Source organism: Anomaloglossus baeobatrachus, chromosome 7, assembly GCF_048569485.1.
Source record: "Anomaloglossus baeobatrachus isolate aAnoBae1 chromosome 7, aAnoBae1.hap1, whole genome shotgun sequence".
Classification (NCBI taxonomy): domain Eukaryota; kingdom Metazoa; phylum Chordata; class Amphibia; order Anura; family Aromobatidae; genus Anomaloglossus; species Anomaloglossus baeobatrachus.
In genome coordinates, this window is record NC_134359.1 from 101,789,152 (window position 1) to 101,803,762 (window position 14,611).

Consider the following 14,611-nt stretch of genomic DNA (forward strand, 5'->3'; position numbering starts at 1 on the left):
GGGTTTTTGGAGAATGCTTGAAATTTAAGCCCTACTCCAAATATAAGCCCTAGTTACATTTAGGGCCGGCGTTGGGGCGAGTCAAACTGGGCAATTTGTCAGCGACCCCACTCTCTTAGGGACCCCAGCAGTTGTATTAGGTTAAGATTGTTTGATGACTTTACAGTCATGTGACATGATGTAATCAAAGGTTTCTTAATTGCAGGAATCTAAAAGAACTGAACAGGAGACAGGCTGGTATGCAGGACTGGCATTAGGGTGATAGGAGAGCAAACTGGGTAACTTCACAGGGATTCCACTCTCCTAGGGGCCCCATCGTTTGTATCTTGATGATAGGACTGCTTAAGAACATATGTAAAATCCTATAATGCAACCAAAGGTCTCTTAATTACAGAGGTCTAAGCCTATGTGCGCACTAGAAAAGTGATTTTTCTCAAGAATATGTCTTGAGAAACTTCTGGGAGTTGGAGATTACCGCACCTGCGGTAAAAAACGCACCAAAACCACGGGAAAAACGCATGATTTTGCCGCGGTTTTTCCGCAGGTTGGTCCCTCCGGTTTTTTATGCTGTAACTGCAAGAAATAATATAGATAATAGATAGACAGATAATGGATAGAGGGAAAAATGGATAGATGAATAGATAGATAATAGATGAGAAAGACATATATAATGTCCTTCCTCCCTGCATATTCTAAGCTGGCACCCTTTAGTGACTTTCATGTGGCACTAAAGGGTGCTTAGCCTTGTATTTAGCCAAAAAATAAATAAATAATTAAAAAAAATGCCGTGGGGTCCCCTATCTATTGTAGCCAGCTAGGGTAAAGCATACGGCTGCAGCCTTTAGACCACAGCTGTTAGCTTTACCTTGGCTGGTAATCCAAAACAGAGGGCACCACACGCTGTTATTTTACATTAAATAAATAATTTAAAACAAAAAACGTGGGGTTCCCCCCAAATTGGATCACCAGCTAAGGTAAAGCGGACAGCTGGGGTCTGGTATTCTCAGACTAGGGAGGTCCACTTTTATTGGATACTGCCCAGCCTAAAAATAGCAGGCCACAGCCGCCCCAGAAGTGGTGCATCCATTAGATGCGCCAATCCTGGTGCTTCGCTCCAACTCATCCCGTTGCCCTGGTGCAGTGGCAAACGGGGTAATATATGGGGTTGATGCCAGATGTGTAATGTCACCTGGCATCAAGCCCTGGGGTTAGTAATGTCAAGCATCTATCAGATACCCGACATCACCAACCCAGTCAGTAAGAAATAAAAAATAGACAACAAAAAAAGTTTTTATTTGAAAAACACTCCCCAAAACATTCCCTCTTTCACCAATTTATTGAAAAGAACAATCAATTACAGGTCCGGCGTAATCCAATAAGGGGGTCCCACGACGATCCATATCATAGTCACTGTCCCAGTCAATGAACAACAGAATGTTCCATATTGACTGGGAGAGCAATGCAGTGACCTGAGCTAACATCAATAGGTCAGCCCAGGTCAGTCACTGCAGGGCATGACGAGCGCTGCTGTCAGGAGGTTAACGAGGTACATTACCTGTGGTGATCGCTGCACTCCTGATAGCAGAGCTGTCACTGCAGGGCATGACGAACGCCGACTTCAGGAGGTTAGCTGAGATCATTACCTGCAGTGACGATCTCCTGCACTGCTGACGTCAGCACTGTCACTGCCTTCTATGCCTGCCGCGTTCTCAGCAGTATCGCGAGAGCCTGTGACGTCACCACTAGTGACAGTCTCGGACCGCCCACGAGACGGGCATAGAAGTGACAGTGCTGACATCAGCAGAGCAGGAGATCGTCACAGCAGGTAATGATCTCATCTCACCTCCTGACAGCAGCGCTCGTCATCCCCGCGGCTGCCAGCTCTGCAGCGTGACAAGCTGCTGATACTGCGGGCAAACACTGACACTGCAGGGCGGGCAGCCGCGGGGCTGGAGCGGAACACAGACTGCACGGGAACCCGACGGAGGTCACACGGAAGTGCTTCTGTGCGGCGTCCAGGGAGTGTGACGTGTGTGTGTGTTTACTCTCTGCTCCGCTTCCTCTTCCTGTCATAATGACATCACTTCCCTGCAAACCGCAGGCAGCGATGTACATTACCGCAGGTAAACCGCGGCTATACCGAGGGTATACCGCACATCATTCGCTACCTGCGGTATACCCCCGGTATTTCACGATTACATTACAGTGAATGGAGTGAAATACCGCAGGTACCTGCGGAAAAGAAGTGACATGCACATTTTCTCAAGAAATTCTGCAGAAAGAATTTTCTTGAGAAAAAAACGCAGTGTGCGCACAGCTATTTTTTTCCCGTAGGTTTTACTGGGAAATGTCTGCAGAAAGATTACGAACATTTCTCAAGAAATTTCTGCAGCAAAACCGCGGGTAAAAACGCAGTGTGCGCACAGGGCCTAAGTCTGAAGATGAGACAGGCAGGTGTGTGTGTGTGTGTGTGTGTGTGTATACTGTATCTATGTATGTATGTATGTGTGCAAATAGATAGATGGATAGATACACATGTGTTACTCACAGGGTTTGGAGACTTATGTTAATATTCCAGAATGCAATATGACTAGATTTGAAAAAATGTCTTTTTTTTGTTCAAGAATAAATATAGATTTTTCTTCATGGGAAAAAAATAAGGCATTACCTGAAAATAAGCCCTAGCCCATCTTTCAGGGCATAAAATAATATAAGACCTTGCCTTATTTTCGGGGACACATGGATAGCTGGGAAGGTGCACTTAAATGATTAGCCCCGCCTTGATGCACCGAGCACCAGTACTTTGTCAGCACCTAATGACTGATCAAACTGTGTGTCAATGGGTAGGAGAAGCTTTGCAGTTTTTTTATTTTGTCATATGTGAAAAACCACTAATGGTAAAATTTGAAACACTGTTGAAATTTGGAACGTTTTTGACCTGAAAAATCACGGGCGTCTGAACTCCTTGTATTGTGCCAATTAACTGAATTCACTCACAGCCATTTGGTGACCTCAACAGCTTTCTGCTCTCCGGCATTGTAGCACCCTCCCGTCAGATATTCACTAGGCATCTCAATACCCCAACACTTTGCCAAGAGAAACTCGATTAAATGCTAATCAGAAAGAAGTGAATAAATATTTCCTGTGTCTGATAACATGTATCACTGCAATCTTTTTTGAAGTCTGACACCCAGCCTTGCACATTCTCACCTAAGTGCCATATATTATCACCTGTCTGAAGATCGGTTTATCGGACGATTTTATCTGCCCAGATGTGATGTGTACCTTTTCACTTTCCATGTTCTATATTACATCAGTTATCTTGGGGTGGTATGGTACTAGTGTTCAGCGCCTTCGTAAGGCATATTCACAGTGCGGGCTTCCAAGAAGTCACAACGGCTTTCTGCTCAGTCCTTAGTGCCTATTAACAATAAAGCAGGCCATTTGCAATCCATTTCTCAGAATAGGCAAATCATTTGCAATCAATTTGTAATGATGCAGCGGAAGTCCCTGAGACTTAAAGGCCCTGGGTCCACATGGTAAAAATAATGCACTTTTTTTCCTCCAGTTGTCTGCACTAAAATGCCCCGTATCAGTCTGTTTTTATTATTACGTTTTTGCTGCATGGTTTTTAATTTTTTTTTATTTTTTTTTATGGATTTTCCCTTTTTTTTTTTTTTTAATATCTTTTTAGTTTTAAATGGAACCTGACAGCTGGTTTTTGGTCTAAGCTTGACAAAGACTCTGACCTATGCTAGGGAGTTGAATGTACATTGTTGATTTTTCTTTGTCCTGATGAAGGAGGTTCTGACCTCCGAAACGCGTAGACCTGTAAAATAAAGAACAATTGATTAAAGGGAACCTGTCACCAGTTTTTACCCTATTAAAGCAAAAATATCACCTTCTGCACCTTGGTGTACCTTGCTGCTGGCCCCCCTTGCAGACCCCTAAAAGAATTTTATAAAATCTTACCGTTTTCTATGCAAATGAGTTTGGTTGGCCAGATGGGTGGGCTCTAATTCGGCTACTGTCCCCCCTTCTGCTGCTGTTCGCCATCTCCCAGACATGAGTTACATGATGACGCTGCCCTTGTCGTTGTCCACGCTGCTGTAGCCTCGTGCAGGCGCATTTCGCTGTACCCCTTTCACGGGGCTGAGCATAAAGTTTCCCTCACGCAAGCGTCGGTGATGTAGTTGTGCAGGCGCGAGATTATGGGCGGGTACGAGGATGACGCTGGTGAGGTCATACACAGTGCCGCCCATAATCTCACGCCTGCACAACTATATCACCGGCGCTTGCGCGCGTGAAACTTTATGCTCAGCTCAACTCATCTTTATGCCCTTTAAATCAACAGTCCATTACTTTGGCAGCAGCGCGGCGTTAACCCCGTTTCTCCTCTCCAGCATTGAAGTTTAAACTTTGGTTTGCAGCATCTGCTAGACTTTGTGATGTAGTATTGGCTTACCAGTGATCTGTACAAGGTTTGTTAATGCATTTATTTTACAGTTTACTCTGTGTTTCCGTGTGTTCTTTTATCATTGTACACTCTTTATAATCCTGATCTCCTGATTGATGAATAGAATGCAAGAATTCCACTGAGTGTGACGAGTAGGGGGATACTAGTATACATGGATGATGGGGGGCAATAAAAGAAGGGGAGCCAGCACTCCTTGAGAATGGAATGCAACAAATAAAAAGTGTAAATTCACAAATTATTCCAACTGTACTATAATGCAAAATGAGATTTTTAGCAAACAATTGATCAATTGTTTGGTTTTTTTTTTTTGAGCCACCCCTGCCACGTCACGGCAAATCTCAATAGGGAGGGTTCTACTCTACATTTTTAAATTTTCATTGTGCCATGCGGCCTCCTAATTAGGCCTAAGCCACACGGCGAGAAAATCGGTGCGAGTGGAGTGCGATAAAACATTGCATTCCACTCGGACCAATTCTAGCCTGTGTGACAGCGCACATGAGCGATTATTTTCTCAGCCTTAATGGGACCGAGAAAACAATCGCAGCATGCTGAGATTGTAATGCGAGACTCATTTCTCTCGCACCCATTCAAGTGAATGGGGCAAGAGAAAAATCGCACTGCACTCGCGGTACTTCAGTGTACCGCGCGTGCAGAGCGAGAATGGCAATAGCCAGCTGCGGAGGAGAGAGGGGGCTAAATCCCTCCCTCTCCTCCTCCGTGCCAGCCTGCCCCTCCGCAGCGCTGGCCCACCCCTCCTGAGAGCCGGCCCGCCCCCGCAGCTGAGGTCCGCTCTCACAGTTGGACCTCAGTCACAGGAACTCTCATGACACTCGGCTCCTGCTGTACTGCCAGCGCGAGCCGAGTGTCATGCGAGCATCGCACTAGTGCCCCGTGTGGCCCTGGCCTTACATTAAAAGCAGAACTATATTGAAGCAACACATATACCTGTAACATTTCAGAACCGCTTCCATATTGCAAAAACAAGCAAACTGCGAAAAAAGGCAGTCCAGGTCCTAGATCCTAGGTCTGTTCAGCAGATGCCACACACACCAGGACAATGTCAGAACTGACCCTCACAGTGCCCTAATAGTAACCATGAATGAATTAAATATTGGTGGCTGTTCACACTCAATCACCTCCCCCTTGTCCACAGGCTTTGTTTATTAAGCACCATTTACTTGGGCCTGTTCCGCCTTTATTCATGGATCCTGGTCAGGCACTGTGAGGGCCAGTTCTGACATTGTCCCTGCGTGTATGGTGTTTGCTGCACATGCTGGGACCTGGGCTGCCTTTTTTCGCGGTTGCCTTTCCTTGTAAACATGGAAGCGGTTTCTGAAATGTTACAGGTAAATGTGTAGCTTCAATATGGTTCTGCTTTTAATGAATTTAGGAGGCCGCATGGCACAATGGAAATATTAAATATAGAGTAGGACCCCCCCTATCGAGATTTGCCGTGACGTGGCAGGGGTGGCTCAAAAAAATGATCAATTATTTGCTAAAAATCTCATTTTGCGTTATAGTACAGTAGGAATAATTTGTGAATTTACACTTTTAATTGTTTGCATGCTATTCTCAAGCAGTGCTGCCCCCCCCCATCCTTTCTATGGATGATGGGGGTAGCTGTAACTGTATGCAAAAATCTGCCATTTACTGGTGTTAGGCGGGCTTTGCACGCTGCGACATCGGTAACAATGTGTTACCGATGCTGCAGCGATAGTCCCGCCCCCGTCGCACGTGCAATATCTAGTGAAAGCTGCCGTAGCGATTATTATCGCTACGGCAGTTTCACACGCACATACCTGCCGTGCGACGTCCCTCTGGCCGGCGACCCGCCTCCTTCCTAAGGGGGCGGTTCGTGCGGCGTCACAGCGACGTCACACGACAGGCGGCCAATTGAAGTGGAGGGGCGGAGATGAGCAGGATGTAAACATCCCGCTCACCTCCGTCCTTCTCATTGCAGCCGACGGCAGGTAAGGTGAAGTTCCTCGCTCCTGCAGCTTTACACACAGCGATGTGTGCTGCCGCAGGAGCGAGGAACAACATCGCACCTGTCGCTGCACCGGCATTATGGAAATGTCGGAGGCTGCAGCGATGATACGATAACGACGCTTTTGCACTCGTTCATCAAATCAAAAAGGATTTGCACGTTGCGATATCGACTGCGACGCCGGATGTGTGTCACTTTCGATTTGACCCCATCGACATAGCAACGTGCAATGTCGCAACGTGCAAAGCCGCCCTAAATGTATTGCTCAATGCTTTTTTCGTTGAAGCTGTGGACCAACCATATTTTTGCACTAAAATGTTTATTAAAAAAAAATGTAAAACATTCTGTAATTGCAGAGAATTACAATTTACATGCCTGATATCTTTTAATAAAGTGGAAAGTAAAGAACACCAGGTCATTTTTCTGCCATATTGTTGCGGTCTTGTGATAGTGACATTTCTGATCGCAGGCCTTTAAAGTACAGGTCATCATTGGTTCTGTCGTTCCCCCAAAGTGGTAAATCTGGCCCTATTCACAGTGGCAGTATCATCTATGTGCCAGTATTATTATTATACAGCTAGGTACGGTAGATTCTGTACAGCAGCGAGGAGATCCCTCTTGCAGCATTTATCCTCTATGGAGATCTGCTGTTCGCCCTTCCATCCCAGTGGGAGAGGATACAGGCACACAACAAGCACTGACGGCAGGATCTATAAGTGGAAGGATGGCGATGTGTTAAGCCGGAGACTGGGGCTGCATAAGGTCAGGCTTCACTTCTGCACTACCAACGACCCTGCACCCTTACTTGTGGGCTTCTACACGCGCACCACAAGGAGAGGGGCAAACAGCTTGTAGCAGACACCTGGCAGATGTTCTGTCCTACTGGAGAAAAGCCAAAAAGCAGCGAGATGAGACCGTACGGTGAGAAGTTAAGAGGGAGAAGCAGTCAACTCTCTGCGAGAGCAATCTTGAGGCTTGTTTTATTTATTATTTTAGTTATCTATTTTTTTTTTTTTTTTTTTACTCGTGGCATATTGTACATCCGCTTATTCTACACAGATCGTAGATAACTCTTCCGAAAAATACTGTATTACTTTATTACAATGTGCTTATTTTCATTTGATGTAAACTTGTATAGGATTTCTTGTTTTGTTCTATAAAGGCTGCTCATTTTTAGGCATGACTTGGCAATCAATGGTAATTAAAAACCCATTGAGGAGGTCATTCTCTGTTTTTTTTCCCCATAGAGGTTAATAGTTTTTTTTGATCAGTATATTTTAGCTTAAACTGCTAAATACATAAGTGAATAAGTCTTTCTAAGTATTATTATTATTATTATTATTATTATTATTATGCTCATTCTTCTACTTAGTCTCATTGTGAAGCTTCAGTCACTAATACAAAACATGTAACCTTGCCAGACGGCAATAACGTTTTATTTATCGGTCCTGTCGTCCCCCAACTTTGAACCTTATTAAATTGAATTGCACTGTAGATGAGATGATTCCCAGCAGTCCTCCTCATTATTTCCCACCTAGCAGCACCGCCATGTGCCTCATTGACATCGACCACATACTGTCACTGTGAGCAGCTGTCAATCAAGTACATAAGGGTGGCACTAGGCAGGATGAATGCACCAGCCGGGGATCAGTTGGCACTCCGATACACTTGCAGCCTGATTTACATACAGATTTTCTCAGCAATGGAAATCCATTTAAGACCAGGAAGGTATATATTAACTTATCTTTTATTAGCCCATACAGCAATGTTGGGAACCAGGAGCTCAGTGGTCACCAGTGAGCACATAGGCTAAAGAGTTCAGCTAATATATAGGAAGATTGTTACATATTGCACACACATGCATGTAAAACCGAATGATCCAGAAACTCTCGGCTTTTGAAAACTGTGGAATTAAATAGTGAGCCAAAAGAGAGATGTGAGATTCTTTTCTTGGAGGTTCAACCTGCTCCTTTTTCTGATTCATAGAAGATCAAGCTTCAAGGCTTCTGTATAAATGTGTTGGTCTTAATAGTTTGTTGCTACGTAATAATTATATACCATATTTAATTCTAATATTGATACAATTTTGGTATTTCTGGCGCTCTAACATAACATGTGGTTTGAGGCCCCCTCGGAGTTGCGTGAACTTTGTGGCCGGTAATCTGACGAGGCCGAGGTCACCGTCCCTCACCAATGTTCTGACCATGGGGGTTCATTCAGACACCAGTGATTTTTTTTTCCAAGTTTCCAAGTTTTTTCCATTCGTCAGACTTTGATCAGTGTCCATTTTTACCATCAGAACTTAGTTTTTTTTTTTCTCGGATGAGAAACAAAAAATGAGAAGAAGTTTCTCAATTTTTTTTCTACCTTAGCAGTCCGTGAAAAATGGTCTGTACATGAATGGCATCCAAGTCCTGTCCAATTTTTTTTTTTAATTTTTATTCTTTGAATGAATTAAAGACTGGTATTTTTTATCCAAAACGCTGAACAATTTTGTCCATGTCTCAGTGATTTTGTGAAAAATCATGGCTATGTGAATGACCCTACTCACTGTTATAGTTACAAGTGCTATTCGTGAAAAAGATGAATGAGCCCTTATCTGTGTAAATAACTTTAAGCTTCCATTTGCCTAAATTTTAAGAAGTTTCTTGTATAATAAGTGCTTGAGTTTATCATTCAGTCCTTTTCTTCAAGGCTTTCCTAGAGGACGGACAGGCATATCTAATTAGCTATGTAGTAATACAGCTAGAGGTCCAATATACCTTTCAGGACTCGTGAAATGATTGATGACTGTCTTTGTGGAAACTTATGTCGATCTAATAATTATCATATTTTACTGCTGATTTATATATAAGTGTATATAATGTAGAGTAAATGGAATATCGGTGCATTGATGCTATCTATACAAATATGTGATGGTGTCCTTTTAAGTATGTTTACTATTGGTCCTCACCATACATAAAAGTAATCTGCATTGAAAGTATAATTCTTGCCTTATATTATATTATATTATTTATTTTTTAGCAAATTCTGTGAAGTTAGAGATGCATAGCGATGAGGAAGGAGACCGAAAGACGCTTCGTCGAGACACCCCTCTACAGTCACAGGATGATGAGAGTGGACTGGAGGAATCAGTAGCTGAGACCAATGGGATCTCTGACAGCCGCATGGTCCAGGATATGTCTCTGGACGGCGGAATCCGGCTCCCGAATGGTAAACTGAAATGTGACGTCTGTGGCATGATTTGCATTGGCCCCAATGTGCTAATGGTCCATAAGAGGAGTCATACGGGTAAGCAGCCAGAAGCCAAACTGCCTGTAGAATCTGATATTAATATTACCTGATCCTATTGCCTGTCATTGCTTACATGTTGTACCCTTTGCAAGACTCCATAATGTTACCGAAATTGCAGATAAGCGGAGAACGTACTAGTTCTGTAATTTTTCGCAATACATTTACTAACCGTAGGTTCCTCTAATATGGAGAGTACAATAAAAATAGCAGTTACCACTTTTTAAAGAGGTTAGGTATAAGTAAGAAACGACTGAATGGGATAGTAGTTTCTAAAATAGCTGGTGACTACCATCATAACTCTTATTTTAGTTCATATGGGTTGTCTTCAGCAGCTTTTCTGAATCTAGAATGGAAAATGCTGGAGTTATCCTCTCTCTGCAGAGCGTATAATCACATCTTGAGGTTATATATGCCTTTTTGTTAGTCTGAGCACCATTGAAAATACACATAGTAGAATACTAATGAGAACTCCTGTATAGGCCTCAGAGTCCGACATATCTTTACTGTTTACCCACCATCTAACATTATTCTGCTCATTGCACCCAAATGTCCTATTTGATAAATTCTAAGTGCCATATACAAGACCCTTCCAGAGTCCAACTTATTATTATGGACGTAGACCCCTGTTGGATGCATTTAGAAATCTAGCTTAAGTCCTTTCTAGATTTTTAATAATAAGTAGTGATGCGTGAGCCCTACCATGCTGAGGTGCTCAGTACTCGTAACTAGTGATGAGCGAGCACTACCAAGCTCAGGTGCTCAGTACTCGTAACTAGTGATGAGCGAGCACTACCAAGCTCGGGTGCTCGGTACTCGTAACTAGTCATGAGTGAGCACTACCAAGCTCAGGTGCTCAGTACTCGTAACTAGCGATGAGCGGGCACTACCATGCTCGGGTGCTCGGTACTCGTAACTAGCGATGAGCGGGCACTACCATGGTCAGGTGCTCGGTACTCATAACAAGCAGTTGCATGCTCAGATGGGCATGACTGAGCACGAAAGCCAATGAGGAACTCGAGCATCTTTCTGGAAGATTTCCCCTTTGACTTCCATTATACTTGGTGCACGAGTCGCGCCCATCCGAGCATGCAACTGCTTGTTATGAGTACCAAGCATGGTAGTGCTCACTCACCACTAGTTACTAGTACCGAGCACCCGAGCATGGTAGTGCTCGCTCATCACTAGTTACTAGTATCGAGCATGATAGTGTCCCGCTCATCACAAGTTACAAGTACCAAGCACCTGAGCATGGCAGTGCTCGCTCATCACTAATAAGAAGGTAAAATTGGCTAAAATAAAAACAAAAAAATAAATAAATGGGCAACTTTTTGCCTTATTTGGAACATTCCTTTGAATCTAAGTTAGATCATAAAAGCTGTATTAACATCCAGATGGGCATTGCCTTCTAGTAGTGTTGTATTGTATCTGAAACCTTTTTCTCAGCCATTGGTTTTGAGGCATAATGAAATATGTAGTTATGAGAACTAAAGTAATCATTATATTATGTGAAAGTTCTCTATAGATTATTGCCGTAGTAAGCGCTGGCTGCATTGTTTTACAAGCAAAGTGCTAGTTTTGGGTAAATAGATATAGGTGAGATAATGTATGTTTTGTATATACAGGTAGAGCATGGCAGTAGCGCTAGTCTTGATTGCTTGGCTCCCATTCATGTGATATGCAGCATGAATCACTTTATTTAGGCACTAACATTAATAATATAATGACTTATCTGATTCCTGAACCGATGACTAGTATTAGGCTGGGGCTGTACGGTGACATGTGTCGCACAACTATTATACAGCTTTCATTTTGCTGTAAATAAAACAGCCCAGTTGCAGACATGTCGCTTATGACTTGCATTGATGTCTGTGGCAAGTGTCGCATGTAACTTGTGACCACAGAAAATCCAACTTATTTGGAAACCTACAGTATGTGATTGTATGTCACAGGAAATCATTCCATCCATTATTGCAATTAGTGTTGAGCGAGTAGTTGACTATTCGTACTCGCTATGCTGTTAGCGAGTACTGTCCGCTACTCGCATATTCGTTATGAGTAGCGGGCGCAATGTAAGTCAATGGGAAATACTCGCTAATTAGAGAGTAATCCGAAAGCTTACTTTTCATGCGAGTAGCGAATAGTACGACTTTAGGGTTTCTCGCTACTTAGCAAATATTTCCTATTGACTTACATTGCTCCCGCTACTCATAGCGAATATGCGAGTAGCGGACAGTACTCGCTAACTACTCGCTCAACACTAACTGCAATTTGTCAATGCGATTTCAATCACCTGAAACAGCCATATCCCAAGCACCACTCCAATGATTGTGCTACTTGGTACTACCCTCCATCTGCTGTAAACTTGAAGAAAATATCATAAAGCCCAAGGCACCGAAACTCCTTCTATTAGAAAAAATCTTCACTGGTCCCACCTTACACTGCAAAAATACAAGATACAACGTTTCGGCCAACACAGGACCTTTATCAGGTCATTAAACAGGCTAACATGTAGATGAATATATTTTTAATGGCTTGACAAAGGCCCTGTGTTGGCCGAAACGTTGTATCTTGTATGTTTGCAGTCTATGCTGGGACCAATAAAGTATTTTGGCTAATAGGAGTTTCGGTGCCTTGGACTTTACGATATTTACTGCAATTTCAATGTAGCGTCATACATGTCGCTGTGTAGCCATTGCCTAAATTAGCACAAATTGCATTCACAATCTATAAAGGAGTATTATACAGTTATCTCTGGCTCATATAGCTGATCGCTGACTTGTATCTTCGTTTTCCTTGATGCTCCAGTCGAGTGCTGTCTATGTCCACACAATTCTCTATACTCCATGTGGTTCTTCCTGTAGCTTCAGTCCCCAATTTCTGTATTTGCATCTTACCGTAGATACCAGTTGGAGCGCATTCAGTATGAACCATGTAATACCTTGCTGACCACTTTTTTTAGGCACACCTTTCTAGTGCTGGGTAGAACCATTTCTACTTGGCTGGTTTATTTTTCTTTTTGTGTTATTAATCCCAACCAGATGACAGAGTTATTCAGAGTTATTCCAGTTCCACTGTTATTCTGTTCCAGCTACTTTTTTTCCTCTTACAACTCTTGTTTCAACACATACGAAAGGTGATTGGATTTTGATTGAGACACCAAACTTTATTGTAATCCATGGTGGCCCAGCTCGAAGTGACCTGCAATTGGCATGTCGGCATTCCTTGTTCACTGCACGCTTACTTGTGTTTAGCACCCAACCCACAAATCCATATAGGTTACTCGTGTGTGACAGCATCTAATGGGTCCTCCAAAGTGTTTATTCCATCAGCGGATCACAGAACATACATTTCAATCCTATAAGGGGGTCTTTGACTAAACATACACCATTTTGCCCCTATATGAGGTCTTTGGTTAGGATTTCATATACAGTTGGAACGTCATATATTTTGTCAGCTGATGATGGAACAAACACTGAACCCATATTTTTTTTTTTTTTTTTTATCTCTGCCCTTGGCAATGGGACACATTGATTCATCTTGCTAGAAGTAGTTGCCAGATCATTGGTAGATGCGGCCATTCTTCCATCATTAGCAGTCTAAACCTTTCACCTATGGCAGGGTGGAGAGTTTGGTTTTGGTTGGCCTATGCCAGGTGAAGCCTCCTTCTATATTATTTTTTTTTTCTTTTCTGAAATCCTGGTGTGGTCTTCTGCTGTTAAAGTCCCCCCCACCCCCACCTGAAGGCTATAGTCTCGGAGATGCTCCTCGGCATACCACTTTTGTGACGCATGGCTATTTGAGGTATTGTCACCTGTCATCCTGAACTAATCAGGCCATTTTTCTTCTAAACTCTCATTATTAGGGCGTCATTGCTAGTAAGACTGCCACTCACCTGGTGCTTTATGTTACACGCTATCCTATGTAACCTGTACATTGTCGTCCTGCTTTTGGTGTAACAATGACTGAACCCCTTGACCATGCTTGCTCCGCTCCAGAGTCCTTTACTTCCCATTGTTTTAGCCCTTCTTTTTTTTGTACCCATGGTTTGGCATGTAATGTAATGTAATGTTGATGTAAATGCTTAACACAGAAAAATCTTTTTCATACATTTACAAGCCTAGGAAAAAAGTGTGTGTGTGAGGGAGTCCCTAATGTGACTAGTATGCAGAGGATCATGTGGATCATGAGGCTTTGCTGTTTGTTGTGAACCGTAGGACACAGGATAGAGATATCCTGGGATTTCTACTTTACAGGATTCCAGATGAGGCGGTAGTTAGCTTGATTCTTTTCTAGGCAGACCTCAAAGTTGGTGTTCTTGCTTTTGGAGCTGTACTATACGCACGAGGTACAAACACAGCTATTACTTGGAAGGTAGGTGATTTAGTGAAAATGAAGAAAACGATCCAGCTGAGTGACCAGGTGATTTATTCAGTGCAGTTCAGACAAGGCATATGGTCGTGGTTAACGCGTTTCTGGCTTAATGCCCTTAATCATGACCATTGGTTATGATTAAGGGCGTTAAGCCAGAAACGCGTTAACCACAACCATATGCCTTGTCTGAACTGCACTGAATAAATCACCTGGTCACTCAGCTGGATCGTTTTCTTCATTTTCATTGCTGTGCGGCCAGGGCAGGGCCGGATCCGAGTCTGAGGCGCGGTGAGGTCAGACGTGGATGAGCTGGATTCCTTTACAAATTAGGTGATTTAGTGTCGCTTTAGCCAGTGGGGTCAACACAAGTTTGTGAGGCATTGTCCAATTTCAGCCCTCACTTGGTAGTTGCGTCAGAAGACGTGCACTTTATTTCCAAGGTGTCTAACCCCTGTACTCTCAACAGAAGAGGTAGTTATTTG

The 14,611-nt window shown here is 43.2% G+C and overlaps 1 protein-coding gene across 5 annotated transcripts in view; it reads left to right on the forward strand.

Moving 5' to 3' along the window:
* The window catches only part of IKZF2 (IKAROS family zinc finger 2), a 125,664-nt gene that overhangs the window by 74,397 nt on the left and 36,656 nt on the right, over positions 1 to 14,611 (forward strand). For 4 of the 5 annotated variants that reach the window (XM_075317536.1, XM_075317537.1, XM_075317533.1 and 1 more), the window contains exon 4: positions 9,489 to 9,755. In XM_075317536.1, the coding sequence (XP_075173651.1) occupies positions 9,489 to 9,755 (267 nt within the window). The remainder of the gene's footprint in view (positions 1 to 9,488; positions 9,756 to 14,611) is intronic. The other variant, XM_075317534.1, reaches the window with a different exon arrangement.